This window comes from Aulonocara sp. 'chitande type north' Nkhata Bay, linkage group LG8 (genome assembly GCF_057382095.1).
Source record: "Aulonocara sp. 'chitande type north' Nkhata Bay isolate Kocher_YH1m ecotype deep benthic linkage group LG8, A_spYH_male_GT1.1, whole genome shotgun sequence".
In the NCBI taxonomy this organism is placed as follows: domain Eukaryota; kingdom Metazoa; phylum Chordata; class Actinopteri; order Cichliformes; family Cichlidae; genus Aulonocara; species Aulonocara sp. 'chitande type north' Nkhata Bay.
In genome coordinates this window covers 26,959,075-26,976,377 of record NC_141351.1, presented here as the reverse complement: position 1 = coordinate 26,976,377, position 17,303 = coordinate 26,959,075, and the positions used below count along the sequence as shown (strand labels likewise).

General features: G+C 42.7%; 1 protein-coding gene across 2 annotated transcripts; it reads left to right on the top strand.

The window, feature by feature from the left end:
• Nucleotides 1-2,870: 2,870 nt before the first annotated feature.
• On the top strand, nt 2,871-13,259 carry LOC147324142 (microfibril-associated glycoprotein 4-like). 2 transcript variants are annotated; one of them, XM_086304656.1, is made up of 7 exons: nt 2,871-3,005; nt 3,167-3,212; nt 10,123-10,281; nt 10,367-10,405; nt 10,520-10,616; nt 10,699-10,866; nt 12,495-13,259. In XM_086304656.1, exons 2-7 carry the CDS (start codon nt 3,207-3,209, stop codon nt 12,746-12,748), a joined length of 723 nt encoding a protein of 240 aa, XP_086160782.1. In that variant the 5' UTR covers nt 2,871-3,005; nt 3,167-3,206; the 3' UTR covers nt 12,749-13,259. The 2 variants fall into 2 exon arrangements, with proteins under 2 accessions (XP_086160782.1, XP_086160783.1); XM_086304657.1 differs by having other exon boundaries at nt 2,901-2,991.
• Nucleotides 13,260-17,303: the final 4,044 nt, after the last annotated feature.

Here is a 17,303-nt window from a genome sequence, read left to right as displayed (position 1 = left end):
TTACCTTAGCATAGAGCAGGTCTACTTCTTTGATTCGGTTGACTAAATCGAGTCGTTCTATACGGGCCATTTTCTTCATATTAGCAGTGTAGGAAATAACTGGTCCCCTGAGAAAGGCTTTTAGTGTATCCCAAATTATTAAGCTAGAAGTTTCTCCTGTGGTATTTGTTTTAAGAAACAAGGTTATTTGTTCTTTCATGAATTCCAGGAAGTTTACATCTGCCAGGAGAGTCGAATTAAAACGCCAGTGTTGTCTGGGTTGAGGGATGTCTGGGAAACTCATTGATAGCACAACAGGGGCGTGGTCTGACATTACTATGGTCTGGTATTCACAGGATTGGACCCATGGGGTCAGCTGATTATGAATAAGAAAATAATCGATCCTAGAATAAGTGTGGTGTACCTGTGAAAAAAAAAAGAGTACCCTCTTCTGTGGGGGTGTAAGCAGCGCCAAACATCAGAGACACCACAGTTAGATAAAAAGGATCGAATGAAACGAGCAGATTTACTGACAGCACAGGGATTCGGTGAGGATCGGTCTAACACAGGGTCCAGCCAGCAGTTGAGGTCACCACCAAGTATGAGAGAGTATGAGCTCAGATCAGGCAGCAATGAGAAAGCACGCTGCAAGAAATCGACATTATCAATATTGGGCGCATATATGTTGGCCAACACTACTTTCATATTGTAAAGCTTACCCGAAACAAAAACGTACCGGCCACTCGTATCAGAAATTACATTATGTTTTTCAAAGGGAATATTTTGGTCAATTAAAATAGAAACGCCTCTGGCCTTAGCCTGAAAGGTGGAATGAAAATGCTGCCCTGCCCATCGGGACAAAAGACGAGAGTTATCCGAATCACGGAGGTGTGTTTCTTGTAGAAAGACAAGAGCTGCCTTAAACTGCTTTATGTGTGAGAGCACCTTCCTTCTTTTCACAGGGTGGTTAAGCCTTTGAAGCAATGTGATATGAATAGCCTCCCTGCTAGTAAATAGCGGTGGAGAAGAAAAAGAAGAAAAGAAAAAAAAGAAGTGTCAGCAACTTATGAGTATGAATGAAAGTCCTTGCATATCCCAGGAGAGGAAGGTAGTCAGAACAGACTACTCACAGGGCTGTCCCGCGGACAAACGTCGGGACCAGACAAGCAGGCTCTCAGGGTGATTCGGCTGTAGCGGGCAGGTCGTCCAAGTATCTCGCTTCATCGGCCGAATGAAGCCAGCGTCTTGCGCCGTCAAGAGACGTGATGCGAAGTCGTGCAGGATACAGCAGAGCAGGCTTGAGACCTCGTTTATACAGCTCGGACATCACTTCACGGTAATCCGCTTGCTTGCTCAGAACTTCCGGGCAGTAGTCCTCCACCACGCGAATCTGCCAACCATGGTATTCTAGTTTCCCTCCTCGCCGGGGTTCTCGGATAAGAAGGTCCTTTACCTGGTACCGATGAAGGTGTATAATTACGGGGTGCGGTCTCTGTCCTGGGGCCAGCTTAGCGGCAGGTATACGGTGAGCTCTGTCGATCTCCGGGTGGGTCGGGAGCCTCTCCTTCCCGAAAACCTCGCAGAGCAAATCTGCAAAAAATTCTGTGGGACGCCCACCTTCAGCACCTTCCTCGAGTCCCAGGATACGCAGGTTTTGGCGCCTACTTCGGCTTTCTAAGTCCGTAACTTTAGCCAGAAGTTTAGTGTTAGATTCGCTGAGGTTGGAACAAATGTTCTCAAGGTCTCTAACCCGCTGGCTTAAGTCGTCCGCTGCTAGCTCTAAAGATCCGAGCCGCTGACCATGATCATCTACCGCAGAGCGGACTTCGTCAAACTTTGACTCCAGTAGGCCAAAAGATGTTTTGAAATCGCTGGCCAATGCCTCCCTATGCTGCTCCAGAAGGGAGGAGATGGCCGCCATGTTCCGCTTAGGTGCGTCGTCCTCCTTTTCTGCCGCTTTAGTGTGTTTTGAGGCCATGTTAGAACGAACAAAAACCAATTTCGGAACCCGTAAAATAAAATATATGCAGTTCAAAAGTTTTTTTGTGAATTGGCAGGTTTAGGAGTGGAAAAAGGTAGAAAAGTTAGCGGAGCAGTCTTCTCCTCTTCCTACTACATCCCCCTAGCGACCGGAAGTCACAGAAGTTTATATACTAGCACATTATCAACACCATGATGTCGTCTGGTGTAATCGACCAAACAAAGGCTCGCTTTTCTCTGGTCACTTTTCTACCTGTTCTCAAACTTCTGCCATCAGATAAATCTGAAAGGAAAAGTATGCTGCTTGACTTGGATGCTGCTGTTAGGACTCTAGACCTCTGTTTAAGTTTTCCAGTGCGGGTGCTGATGTTGTTGCCAGGTCCACATTTCCACATCCATGTGGAGTTGGTGTGTCTGGCTTCCTCCTAACTATGCCCTCCACAAGGAGTGCTCTGGACCCTGAACACCAGCCATCAAGTCAATCAACAAGAGACAAAAAGTGCAAGACACACTGCCCCAATCCTGCCGAAACTATACCACAACTCAGTGGTAGCCCCGCCCCCACCTGAATGGCCTGCAGGTTCCCCAGAATTAGGCAGAAATGCTTTGAATTCTAAATTTACATTTTCAAGCTTCACTCACTGCGCCCCACGTCTTTATCTTTGAAGTCTCACTGAATTCAAGCGGGTCAAGTAAATGAGCTCTCCTCTGCACTGTCCCATGATACGTGCATCACAGCAGCAAGTATCGGAGGCGTTGCACTGAAAGATAAACACTCATGTAATTACTGGGTGGATCAGCACATATATTAAATGCAAATAAACCTGATGTGCTTTGTGCTTCAGCCTGGGAACATCCTGGTTGTGTTTTTTTGGGAAACTTGAAGCGTGTAACTTTAGACAGTGTAAAGAGTGGCGTGACTCTGTTGTGTCCGCCCTCCTGCAGATATAAGCAGGGACTCTGGGAGACTCTGACACACTGAGGGAGAACAGCCGTGTGGTGTCTCTGAAGCGTGTTCAGCTCCAACTGCAGGTGACTTCACACAGGTATCTGTAGTAACGTAGCAGCAGTGCTTTAATATTACTGCCAAATAGAGTGTGTGAAACTTTCAGGATATTTTAAGCAGACTTTGCTGTAAATGCGTTAAACGCAGATTAGATTTCAATGATTGAATGAGGTGATCCTCACAGTAATCCTTTCCTTTCAGATCTACATCAGCAGAAACTAACTCCCACAGAAATCTGACCATGAAGGTAAGTTTGTGACCTTAAATATTTCTGGTTAAGTATCAGTGTAGGAGTGAGTGGTGGTGACCCTCCTGACCCTCGGTCTGCTGTGATCGCCTCATTAAACAGTGTTGATACCTAAAACTCCGCCTTCCTTCTTGAATGTGTCTGTTTGATGACTTTACCTTCACTATCAGAGCCTGATGCCAATCATGTAATGAAAGAAGGGACACAAATTATACTGGATATCATTTTAAGAAGTACTGAAGTAATAATACATAGAGAGAGAATAACTTTATGTAGAGTTTATGTCATTTTAAGTAGTGCATAAGTTACATGAAAGGGGGCAGAAAACAAGTTCTTTAAGTACTATTGTCCATGATATAAATACATAAAAACTGTGTTTCTCTGTCCTGTTCTGTCTGTATATGTGTGCTTTTTTGCTGCTGATACAACCAAATTTCCCCTTGTGGGACAATTAAAGGATTAAAGGAGTATTCTATTCTATTCTTCTCTAAGTAATAGTCTTTGGCGCCAAAGAAAAACGATTACAGGTCACCAGAGAACTTCAATCTATACATCTAAAAACCACAAACCAGGCGAGAAATTTGGGTGTAGTGATGGATGCAGACCTAAACTTAGAAAAACACATTAAGACAATAACAAAATCAGCTTACTATCACCTCAAGAATATATCAAGGATAAAAGATCTGATGTCTCAACAGGACCTGGAAAAACTAGTCCATGCATTCATCTTTAGTAGGCTTGATTACTGTAACAGCATCTTTACAGGTCTACCTAAAAAATCAGTCAGACAACTACAGCTCATTCAGAACTCTGCTGCTCGAGTCCTCACTAAGACCAAAAAAGTGGACCACATCAGTCCAGCTCTGAGGTCCTTACACTGGCTGCCTGTCCGTCAGAGGATAGACTTTAAAGTTCTGATGCTGGCCTATAAAGCTCTGAATGGTTTAGGACCAAAATACATCAGTGACCTCCTGACCCAGTATGAACCTTCCAGATCCCTCAGGTCATCTGGATCCGGTCTTTTATCAGTTCCCAGAGTCAGAACCAGACACGGAGAAGCTGCATTCAGCTTTTATGCTCCTTATATCTGGAACAAACTCCCAGAAAGCCTCAGATCAGCTGAAACACTCAGTTTATTTAAATCCAGGTTGAAGACTCACCTGTTCTCAGCTGCATTTGAATAAAGCACCAAATCCACACTTTAAGCTTAAATTTCAAAACTTACATTTTAACTACTGATTTTATCTATTTCTGATTTTATCTGTTTTGATTTTATATACTGTTTTGTTTGTTTGTTTGTTTGTTTGTTAAGTGGGGTTAGAGCTCTGGGTAGCTCCCCAGCTGGGTCTAGACTGGGTCTAGAGAGTATTTTAAATTCAGGGAATTTAAAATAGAAAGTAGCTCGTCCACAGAAGGACTGGTAGCTCCCCTTACGATAAGGGTTCAGATTGCGCGAACAGGTGTGAAATGTGTGTGTTTAGTTAGTTTGTTTGTTTGTTTGTTTTAATCAATTTTAAATCATACTTTTTATTTGTTTTTGTTTCTAATGTCTCTGTAAAGCACTTTGAATCACCTTGTTGTTGAATTGTGCTATACAAATAAATTTGCCTTGCCTGCCTTCTCTAAGTAATTTTTAGCAGTGTGTAAATGACTTCATGTTGAACTGCATACACGTGCAGAGACTGCATGATGTAGACGTTTAACATTACCTTATGACATTTTTATTATTGCACAGATGTTGCAACAATCAAAGATCTTCCATTGCATAGAAAACTGTGAGCAGGACTGTTCCCCCTTTACGACTTAGCAAAGAACAGCAGGCTGATTAATGGATGATAATGGATGGGCGCACTGACAGATAAGCCTCAGTCAGTGCGCCCCAGGGTGGCTGTGGCTACAATGTAGCTGCCATCACCAGTGTGTGAATGTGTGTGAATGGGTGGATGACTGGATATGTAAAGCGCTTTGGGGTCCTTAGGGACTAGTAAAGCGCTATATAAATACAGGCCATTTTACCATTTATAAGAATGTAAAGTGAAACGTTAATCTACTGCACACTGAGTCTGTGCTCCCAAAAGTATTTACACTGGAAGATGAACGTTTTCTCGGCTTTTGTTCCGAGAAGTTACATTTTACTTAAAGTACTTTCTATTTACAGTAGAATTATTTCTTCTTCTTGTCTCTGTTCAGGACATACACCAGTATGGTTGTTTCAGTATGCTGCAATAGTTTTTAGTAGTTATAGTTTCTAAATTACATTGTTTATCTGTGATTGATCTGTTATTGATTGCTGCTGGTCCTGAGGACAGATGACACCAGAGCAAGTACTGCAGTTTTGGTGGGACGGGTCTTGTGCCGAACTACCACATGTGGACATTTGCACAGGTCACCACATTTTAACACACTGGGTCACCTCAGGTGTCACAGGCCAGTTATCTAATCTGTGAATATTCGAGCTAATCCTTTATTTATTTTATTTAGTTTCATTTATCATCGAAGGTCTCAGTGGTAAACTGTGAACCTGACAAGTCTTTTTGTAGTTTGATCTTTCTCACACGTTCATGTTTTAGTTGATGTTAATGACACTATTTCGTGCACTCTTCACATAATAACAAGAATTCACCTACACACACTTGCCCGGGTTACTTTCTGTGCTCCAACAAAGAAGTATGACGACGTTTCAGTTCAGTATAGTTTTATTTGTAAGGCACCAAATCACAACAGCAGTCACATCGAGGAACTTTATATTGAAAGCTAAACACAATACAAACTGATCAGAGCCCCTGTGGCTTCATAACGTTGGGCGTGTTGAAGGAGACGTGCACGTCGCTTCAGTTTGTCGCAGCTCAAAGTGAAATGAATTTGATTGTGTTCCAGTTTCTGTTTTCAGTGTAAAAGACACCTCGTAAAACATGAAGACCTCGTTCATAGTTTTAGCTGCTGTAACTTTACGGCTTCAGTCAGTGGTTTAGTAGGTTTGAGCTTAACAAGCTGCACGTATAAAATACAGCAGCAGAAAATCTAAATGACATTAAAAACATGCTGTAAATAAAAGAATCAACGAAAACACGGCACCTCCACCCAATGTTCCCTCTAAGCTGCGTACTGCTGGCATCTCAGCACACAGAAAATCTGCATTGCTAACAAAAAAAATCTAACCTGAATTGAAATTAAAATTAAAATTTCAACAATTCTGTTCTGCAGTGTGAGTCAGTGACTGGCTGCTCCCGTATGGGAACGATGCCACATTTGTATAAACGCAGCTAATCAATGTCGCTGATGACAGCGTCCTTATGTGCTGACACCTGAGTTTTAGCGAGCAAGGCGGCTGATGTGGAGTGAAGCCACGTTAATGACAACGTGTACAACCATTGGAGATGTGAGCAGGACAGACGAACAACTGACGGACAAAGTGTGGACTTTATACCAGTTTTTAAATTGTGTTGATCGGCCGCGTAAAACCAGAGTTATGATAAAATATCTGCAATGTTTGGTTTTCTTCCTGAATACTGTCGTTGTTTATAGTTACTGCAGGAAGAAACGGTAAAAACGGCGTTTTATAAGCAAAACGCTCGAAAGCATGTGAGCAGAAACAACCCCCCCCCACCCATCCTTTCCTATTGGTTGAAAAATGTGGACCAATCAAAAAATGATATGGCAACATGGCATCTAGTTGTTAAGAAACGGGGGAAGTTTTAGGAGTGACGGCGTGTTTTGAGATGTGAGAGATTTGAGATGTTTAGCGCAAATCTTGTGTAGTTAGTGTGTAGTTACTGTGTAGTTAGTGTGTAGTTACTGTGTAGTTAGTGTGTAGTTAGTGTGTAGTTACTGTGTAGTTAGTGTGTAGTTACTGTGTAGTTAGTGTGTAGTTAGTGTGTAGTTACTGTGTAGTTACTGTGTAGTTAGTGTGTAGTTACTGTGTCGTTACTGTGTAGTTAGTGTCTAGTTAGTGTGTAGTTACTGTGTAGTTACTGTGTAGTTAGTGTGTAGTTACTGTGTAGTTAGTGTGTAGTTACTGTGTAGTTACTGTGTAGTTAGTGTGTAGTTAGTGTGTAGTTACTGTGTAGTTACTGTGTAGTTAGTGTGTAGTTACTGTGTAGTTACTGTGTAGTTAGTGTGTAGTTACTGTGTAGTTAGTGTGTAGTTAGTGTGTAGTTAGTGTGTAGTTACTGTGTAGTTAGTGTCTAGTTAGTGTGTAGTTACTGTGTAGTTACTGTGTAGTTAGTGTGTAGTTACTGTGTAGTTAGTGTGTAGTTAGTGTGTAGTTAGTGTGTAGTTACTGTGTAGTTAGTGTAGTTAGTGTGTAGTTAGTGTGTAGTTACTGTGTAGTTAGTGTGTAGTTAGTGTGTAGTTACTGTGTAGTTAGTGTGTAGTTACTGTGTAGTTAGTGTGTAGTTAGTGTGTAGTTAGTGTGTAGTTAGTGTGTAGTTACTGTGTAGTTAGTGTGTAGTTACTGTGTAGTTAGTGTGTGGTCAGTGTGTAGTTAGTGTGTGGTCAGTGTGTAGTTAGTGTGTAGTTAGTGTGTGGTCAGTGTGTAGTTAGTGTGTAGTTAGTGTGTAGTTAGTGTGTGGTCAGTGTGTAGTTAGTGTGTAGTTAGTGTGTAGTTACTGTGTAGTTAGTGTGTAGTTAGTGTGTAGTTAGTGTGTAGTTACTGTGTAGTTAGTGTAGTTAGTGTGTAGTTAGTGTGTAGTTACTGTGTAGTTAGTGTGTAGTTAGTGTGTAGTTACTGTGTAGTTAGTGTGTAGTTACTGTGTAGTTAGTGTGTAGTTAGTGTGTAGTTAGTGTGTAGTTAGTGTGTAGTTACTGTGTAGTTAGTGTGTAGTTACTGTGTAGTTAGTGTGTGGTCAGTGTGTAGTTAGTGTGTGGTCAGTGTGTAGTTAGTGTGTAGTTAGTGTGTGGTCAGTGTGTAGTTAGTGTGTAGTTAGTGTGTAGTTAGTGTGTGGTCAGTGTGTAGTTAGTGTGTAGTTAGTGTGTAGTTAGTGTGTAGTCAGTGTGTAGTTAGTGTGTAGTCAGTGTGTAGTTAGTGTGTAGTTAGTGTGTGGTCAGTGTGTAGTTAGTGTGTAGTTAGTGTGTAGTCAGTGTGTAGTTAGTGTGTAGTTAGTGTGTAGTCAGTGTGTAGTTAGTGTGTAGTCAGTGTGTAGTCAGTGTGTAGTTAGTGTGTAGTTAGTGTGTGGTCAGTGTGTAGTTAGTGTGTAGTTAGTGTGTAGTCAGTGTGTAGTTAGTGTGTAGTTAGTGTGTAGTCAGTGTGTAGTTAGTGTGTAGTTAGTGTGTAGTTAGTGTATAGTTAGTGTGTAGTCAGTGTGTAGTTAGTGTGTAGTCAGTGTGTAGTTAGTGTGTAGTTAGTGTGTAGTTAGTGTGTAGTTAGTGTGTAGTTAGTGTGTAGTTAGTGTGTAGTCAGTGTGTAGTCAGTGTGTAGTTAGTGTGTAGTTAGTGTGTAGTTAGTGTGTAGTCAGTGTGTAGTTAGTGTGTAGTTAGTGTGTAGTCAGTGTGTAGTTAGTGTGTAGTCAGTGTGTAGTCAGTGTGTAGTCAGTGTGTAGTTAGTGTGTAGTTAGTGTGTAGTCAGTGTGTAGTCAGTGTGTAGTTAGTGTGTAGTCAGTGTGTAGTTAGTGTGTAGTTAGTGTGTGGTCAGTGTGTAGTTAGTGTGTAGTTAGTGTGTAGTTAGTGTGTAGTTAGTGTGTAGTTAGTGTGTAGTCAGTGTGTAGTTAGTGTGTAGTCAGTGTGTAGTCAGTGTGTAGTTAGTGTGTAGTTAGTGTGTAGTCAGTGTGTAGTCAGTGTGTAGTCAGTGTGTAGTCAGTGTGTAGTCAGTGTGTAGTTAGTGTGTAGTCAGTGTGTAGTGTAGTCAGTAGTTTTGTTGTGTGTCAGAACAATGAGGCGACTGCTGAGTGTTACAGGTGTTACAGCAGTGACACATCTGCTGCTGTCAGGCCTGCAGGTATCAGGCTGTTGTTCTCCTTCATCTCATAGTGGACAGAAATTATTTTTGGAGCGGCACAAATAATTTGTGTGGCATCAGATTTGATGCAGAACAGCTGATTGTTCTGTAAATAGTTTGAAATGTTTGTTTAAAAAACGCCTTGGCTGCATTTTTAGGTAAACAGCTGCAAAAAATGTTGTTGTTTGCAAAACTCAGTTACTTTTTTGAAGTAACTATATAATTAACTGCCCAACATTGGTCATTATTTACTGTATTTGCAGACAGAGTTACAGACTCTCTCCCAGACCACAGACTCATAATATAAGTCAGAGTTTTATAGAAAAGAAATAAATAAAGTTGTGTTTTCAAAATTGGAGTTCAAGTTATTTTTCCTTCCAATAGTGTTAACATAACAAGATTTGTTTACATTTTCATTGTAAGTGGGCTAAAGCAGTTAATTAAAAGTCGTCTAACATAAATGCTGTAATTTGATTATTTTAATAAATATGTAACTTGGATGGATTGGATGCTGGCGTGACCACAGTGCACACGTCTGCTGTCGCTCACAGTGTTCCAAGGGACGCTCAGGGAGTTTGTGCGTTCAGACACGTGAAACATTAGAGGGAACATTGCCTCCATCTTAACTCTGAACATAGCCTGCTCCTGAGGTCTGTGCCACCAAGCAGGATTTCCTCTTATCCAGGTAACTTAAGCCTGGATTTTCTGGGGATGGTTCAGAATGGTTCTTGTTCTGTGCAGGTCAGAGATCAACAGGAATACAACAATATAACAAAGCATGAACTCACTTTACAATGAAAGGCAACAGGACTATACTAAGAAGTGAGCACAGAGAGGGGGGTTTGGCTGAACCACACCTGTGCAGCCTAAACAAGACTTCAGCACAGCTGAGAGGCAAAGCTGAGGGAGAATCACAGGCTTGTTGAGCTTGGTAGGAAGTGAATATTGTGCAAATGAAAGGCTTCTTCTCTGTTCCAGCTGCCAGCGGTCTTCATCGTCCTCCTCCTCGCTCCTGCGTTGACCAGCTGCACGAAGCTCATCCAGCCGAGGGACTGCAGCGACATCCGCCGCCAGGACAGAAGCCAAAGCAGCGGCGTGTACACCATCTATCCCCTTGGAGAAAGGTCTGCGGTGCAGGTACAGTCCACCCTCTCTGGGACTCTGGGTCCTGTTCATGTCCACGTCTTTAAGCAGCTAGAGTGTGACAGGTGTTTGTGTGCAGGTGTACTGTGACATGGACTCAGAAGGAGGAGGCTGGACGGTGAGTGCTTGTAACTAAAAAGTGTCAGCGCGGGAACATTTAACAGGAGCACTGCTGTAAATCCAGATCTGTGCTCCCTGAAACCAGAGATGTTTCTGCTGCCTCCTCCCCCAGGTGTTCCAGAGGAGGATGGACGGCACGGTGAACTTCTACAGACCCTGGGATCAATACAAGATGGGCTTTGGTGACGCTGCTGGAGAGTACTGGCTCGGTGAGAGTTTTATTGGATGATCTGCAGCTCTGTACCAAACAGCCCTGCATGTTTCTGACTGTGTGCTTGTGTGTGAATGTAGGTCTCGATGTGATCAACATTATGACATCCAAGCAAAAGAGTGAGCTGCTGGTGGACATGGAGGACTTTGAAGGGAAGAAAGTGTTCGCTCGTTACTCTTCATTTAAGGTGGATGCTGAATGTGACGGATACAAACTGACTGTTACTGGATTCAAGGACGGAGGCGCAGGTGAGTGAAGTGGCACAGGGTCAGTGTAGCATCAGAATAGAATAGAATAGAATACGCCTTTATTGTCATTGTACATGTACAATGACACAAATGAACAGAAAAGATCAACAAAGAAGAGGAATGGCTAGAATGGAACAGGTGGTGGGCGGGGTTAGAGGGGTCGCCTGTGGTGGCTTCTCTGAGACAGGAGGATCTGGCGATGGCCTCCAGGAGTGTCAGAGGGCAGCCAATGATATTGTGGGCAGTGTTAATGACCCTCTGTGCAGCCTCCCTGTTCTCAGTCGTGGCCCCTGAGTACCAAACACCAGGCAGGATGATATGCAGACGACACCCAGCTCTATCTGTCCATGAAGCCAGATAACACACACCAATGAGTTAAACTGCAGGAATGTCTTAAAGACATAAAGACCTGGATGGCCGCTAACTTTCTGCTTTTTAATTCAGATCAAACTGAGGTTATTGTACTCGGCCCTGAAAAGCCTAGAAATATGGTATCTAAGCAGATTCTTACTCTGGATGGCATTACCTTGGCCTCCAGTAACACTGTGAGGAACCTTGGAGTCATTTTTGACCAGGACATGTCCTTCAACGCACATATTAAACAAATATGTAAGCCTGCTTTCTTCCATTTGTGCAACATCTCTAAAATTAGAAATATCCTGTCTCAGAGTGACACTGAAAAACTAGTTCATGCATTTATTACTTCCAGGCTGGACGACTGTAATTCATTATTATCACGATGTCCAAAAAAACTCCCTGAAAAGCCTTCAGCTGATCCAAAATGCTGCAGCAAGAGTCCTGACAGGGACTAGAAAGAGAGAGCAGATTTCTCCTGTTTTGGCTTCCTGTTAAATCCAGGATTCAAAATCCTGCTCCTTACATACAAGGTCTTAAATAATCAGGCCCCATCTTATCTTAATGACCTTGTAGTACCATATCACCCTATTAGAGCACTTCGCTCTCGCTCTGCAGGCCTACTTGTTGTTCCTAGAGTATTTAAAAGTAGAATGGGAGGCAGAGCCTTCAGTTTCCAGGCCCTCTTCTGTGGAACCAGCTTCCATCACTGTCCTCTGCTCTCATTTCTTCAGTTTTCACTGAGCTTTCAAAGATGACATGAGGAGGCTGCTGTTTATTCAGATCTTATTTTATTCATTTTGAGATGATTATTAAAAATCAACAGTTTATTGCAGCGGTTTCTTTTCACGATGTGAGAAACCTGAAGAATTAGCTCGACAGATAAGCGCTGATTCAGTTTCCCATGTTTCAGTTTCTGAGTCAATTATTACAGAAAAAGGACTAAAATCAAGACTTTGGATGTTGTCAGGACCATAGACACACCTGCAGTTTAACTACGTGTCTTGTCTGATGTGCCTTCAGGGATAAATAAAGCTGGTGTCAGCTACATACCAATGAAAATGACTTTACTGCGTGACGAAGTCTCCCAGTTCACATGAACAAACTGGAGTCTGTCAACCACATATGATTCAAACTGTGCACCTGCTGCTTTTTACTCCCCAGTATGAGTCCAGTCTGTGTCATGGCCCACTGAAAACACTCCCGGTACACATGCAGACCAGTCTGACTGGGATTAGTGGTAATTTTGTGATTGTTCATCTGTGTTTCTGCAGGAGATGCCCTGAGTACTCACAACGGACAGAAGTTCACTACATTTGACAAAGACCAGGACAGCTGGTCAGGGAACTGTGCAAAATTATATCTGGGGGCGTTCTGGTACAACACCTGTCACCATACAAACCCTAATGGGGTTTATCGTTGGGGAGCTGATGGCACTATCTTTGCTGTTGGAGTGGCCTGGCACCAGTGGAAAGGTTATGACTACTCCCTGAAGACCATCAGCATGAAGATCCGTCCTGTGCAGTAACTCTGCAGGACAAACACAGCAGAACATTTCGTGTTGATCTCTTTTCTTTCCTTTATCATGTAATTCCAGAGAATCTTTAACTTTCAGAGTCAGTCGAAGATGTAAATATTTCAGAAGAGCCGTCAGAGTGTGAGTGAGCTGCTGCCTGCAGGTGGAGTGAAATGATGGACAGAGACCAGTATGAGCTGATGTAGTTAACCTGTATGAGAGCAGCTGCAATGAACACGTTCCTCCTCTAGAGGTCTCTGCTGTGAGTCTCGGTCCACTGAGTGCATGTGTGTGCTTTCTGGAGGACCCGGACTCCACGTTGAGCCACACTGTGTCAGGATGTTACTGCTAGTTTAGGTTGGGATGTTGTCGGCTGTCTCAGAAGCTCTCGGTTGGTCCAGATGTTCCTCAGTCTGCAGCTCAGCACACTCAGATTTAACGTCTCACTGACTGTTTGGTGGAGGTCTGATAGCTGGTGTGAATCATTATCTGCTGTATCCTGATAATAAATGAGAAGCAAACAGCTGAGGTGTTCTCGTGGTCTTTGTGTGTTTCTGTCTGGATTCTGGAGCCGCCCTCACACTAAAGCTCCACCTGCTTCAGGGTGAAGACACTGATATTAATATTCAGTATTTCTATACCTAAAGTTACACAACTGGATTTTACTTGTGAGAAGTTCATACTGAGCTTTTGTCTCAGGTGCCTGTGCAGCACATCCACAAAGACACTGATGCTGTCATGTTGCAGCCTTGTTCAAAAATGGAGTCACTTCACTTTTCACTTACATTAAAATTGCAGCGCCCCAACACAGGAAGTCTGGTTCAGCTCCCTATTTAAAAAGTCCCGTCTCTGATTCTACGAGTATTACCCAGCAGGCAGTGCGGTACTCGGGTGGCGCCAATTCAATTCAATTCAATTTATTTATACAGTGCCAAATCAATAGTCACCTCAAGGTGCTTTATATTGTAAGGTCGACCCGACAATAACAGATACAGAGAAAAACCCAACAATCATATGACCACCTATGACCAGCACTTTGGTGACAGTGGGAAGGAAAAACTCCCTTTTAACAGGAAGAAACCTCCTTTTTTTTGTTTTTAAAAACACGATTTACAACCTGAAGAGGTGATAAAGTGATAGATCTTTCAGCCCAATTCTACTTTTTCTGCATAATCCATCATATAAAATGTAATCAAATGGAAAAGTCTCTTTTTAAAACTTGTTTTATTAGTTTTAATCTTTTAACTTTATGCATCAAGCAAAAATTTAATTATATGCACCATTCTCTGACTGGAAGAAATTAGTTTAACATTTAAACCTATTTTCTGCACATTCCAGCACATGGGCCTGATCTCTGACAACAACGAGACGGCCTACCTGAAGGAGATTAGGAATCTGGAGAACTGGTGCCAGAGGAACAACCTCCTTCTAAACGTCAGTAAGACAAAGGAGCTGATAGTGGACTTCAGCACTAAGCAGGAGAGGAACTACCAGACCCCCGTCATCAACGAGTGCCCAGTGGAGAGAGTGGACAGCTTCAAATACCTCGGAGTTCACATCACGCAGGACCTGTCATGGTCCTGTCACATCAACACCGTGGTGAAAAAGGCCCGACAGCGTCTCTACCACCTCAGACGCTTGAGAGACTTCCAACTGCCCTCCAAGGTGCTCAGGAACTTTTACTCCTGCACCATAGAGAGCATCCTGACGGGAAACATCTTAACCTGGTTCGGGAACAGCACCATGCAGGACAGACGAGCTCTACAGAGGGTTGTGCGGTCAGCTGAGCGCACCATCCGCTCCGAGCTCCCTGACCTGCACTCAATCTACAGCAGGCGGTGCTGGACCAAGGCCAGGAAGATGGTGAAGGACCTCAGCCATCCCAACAACAGACTGTTCTCTCTGCTGAGGTCAGGAAAGCGATTCCGCTCCCTGAAGACCAACACAGAGAGACTGAGGAGGAGCTTCTTCCCGCAGGCGATACGGTCTCTCAATCACACCACCACACAGTACTGACCCACACATACAGTTCTTACACACACACTGGACTTTCTGGACTTTGGTTTCACTTCATCACTTAAATCACTTTAAGCATATTTGCACTGCACAAGACATAATGTGGATCGCACAACACTGGTCACTATATTCTTCATTTCCAGTTAATACTTGTACAGCTGCTGTTATTGTGTATATATTTATATTTATATTTCTTCATACATTCTTATATAGTTCTATATTGTGTATTTTGTTGTAGTTATTTTATTTTCAACCTTAATTTATATTTTATTCCTTCCTAGTTAAATTTACCCTTTTTAATTTTTCATATTTATTTCCTATCTTATTCATAGCCTTTTCCTTTTTTGTTTTCTTTAGGTCACGAGCAGTTGTCTAAGCATTTCACTACATATCGTACTGTGTATGACTTTGTACGTGACAAATAAAATTTGAAATTTGACATTTGAATTTGAAATTTGAAATTTTGAAATTTGAATTTAAAATAAAATATTTTTTGTGTTTACACTCACTCTTTCAAATAGATGCAAGCAAAACACAGCAGAAAATAAATAAAGTCAAAGACTCAGCGGTCCTGTTGCTCTATTTTCACCTGTAAAGCAGGACTACGGTAGGCGGAGGTTTACCCTGGTGCAGGTGAGCCGCAGCGGTCAGTGGAAGGATACGGCAGCTTCTTTGTGAGTTTCACATTCCCGTGGCAGCGTTTTTGTTTTTGTCACTTTTTATGGAATCAAACTCAAAGTAAGGTCAGTGCTTCCACGCTTTAAATGCTGCACACTCATACTCTCTCTGTACTGATATATGATCCACTGTTGATCTGCACACAGCTGTTGTCACGAACGTCGCACTCGCTTACATCACTGTCAGGGCAGGGATAGCTCAGTAGGTAGAGTGGTGGCCCCATGATCGGAAGGTCGGGGGTTCGATTCCCCTGAACAGCTACCCTGAGGTACCCCTGAGCAAGGTACCGTCCCTACACACTGCTCCCCGGGCGCCCAATGGCTGCCCACTGCTTCACTGAGTGAATGGGTCAAATGCAGAGAAAAACAAGTAATTTCCCCATGGGGATCAATAAAGTATCCATTATTATTATTATTACTGTTTTTGCAATAGTAATCCCCTACATTACTTGTTACTTGAAAAAAGTAATCAGATTACAGTAACTCATTACAGTAACGTGTTACTGCCCATCTCTGACTACAAGGTCATTAAGATAAGATGGAGCCTGATTATTTAAGACCTTGTATGTGAGGGGCAGGATTTTGAATCCTTGATTTAACAGGAAGCCAAAACAGGAGAAATCTGCTCTCTCTTTCTAGTCCCTGTCAGGACTCTTGCTGCAGCATTTTGGATCAGCTGAAGGCTTTTCAGGGAGTTTTTTTGGACTTCCTGATAATAATGAATTACAGTCGTCCAGCCTGGAAGTAATAAATGCATGAACTAGTGTTTCAGCGTCACTCTGAGACAGGATATTTCTAACTTTAGAGATGTTGTACAAATGGAAGAACGCAGTCTTACATATTTGTTTAATATGAAATATGAGGGGGCTCACGTGTGCACACCCTTCAGTCTCTGACCCTGTGACAGATTGGATGAGGTCCAGTATTGATTCTGTGACAGGATCATGTTGTTGCATCATCCTCTGTGTTTTTGGTTTGAGATTCTTGTTTTTGAAAAGAGCTGAAGAGTGCAGCTCATCATCATCATCATCACCCTGCTGGTGGCACTAAGTGCACTTCATTGTGTGTGGGTGTAGTCACACTGTCACACAGAGGAAATCCAAACGGGCTGTAAAGTTTTCTTTTACTTCACGAGCTGCTGCCCCACATGGAGTGTCAGGGTGATGTCTGAGCACCAGAGCAGCACTCTCTGATATTATTGGAGGGTCTCGACCTTATAAAGAGCCTTGAGGCGACTGCTGTTTAGTGGTCGCTGTACATTCTTACTCTGAGCTCTGGGCTCATACGAGCAGCTTCACCTGAAATAAAGTAAAATTAGATTTATATCTGACCTGTCAAGACAGAGATCACGAAAAATACCAGAGCAACAAAAAAGAAAAGTTGACCAAACGTAATTCAAAAAAGATGAGTTTTATTTGTTTTTTAAAAGAGTGAGTCCACAGATCTTTAGCTCAGAGGGAGAGAGCTCCACACTCTGTGGGTCACAGTGGCAAAAGCCTCGTGTGCTGATCACATGACCTCACACAGGGCTGTAGAAGTTCAATAATGTAAGCTGGTGCTGGTCCATGAAGAGCTCTAAAAGTCAGAACCAGAATCTTTAAATGGACTCTGAATTCAGTGGGGAGCCACTGCAGCTGTATTGACAGCACCACCTGTGAGTACCTGGAGGATGCAACAGGACTTAATTTAGCAATGTTTCTTCAGTGATCAAAGCAGGACTGAACCAGAGATTTGACATGAACATCCAAAGTAAGGCGGAGTCAAACGTTACCCCAAAGTTCCTGATAGACGATTTCACAAAAGGGGACCAAGAGCTTTCATTATCTTAGGCACAAATCTGTCAGGAGCACATACACATGCTTCAGTTTTTCCTT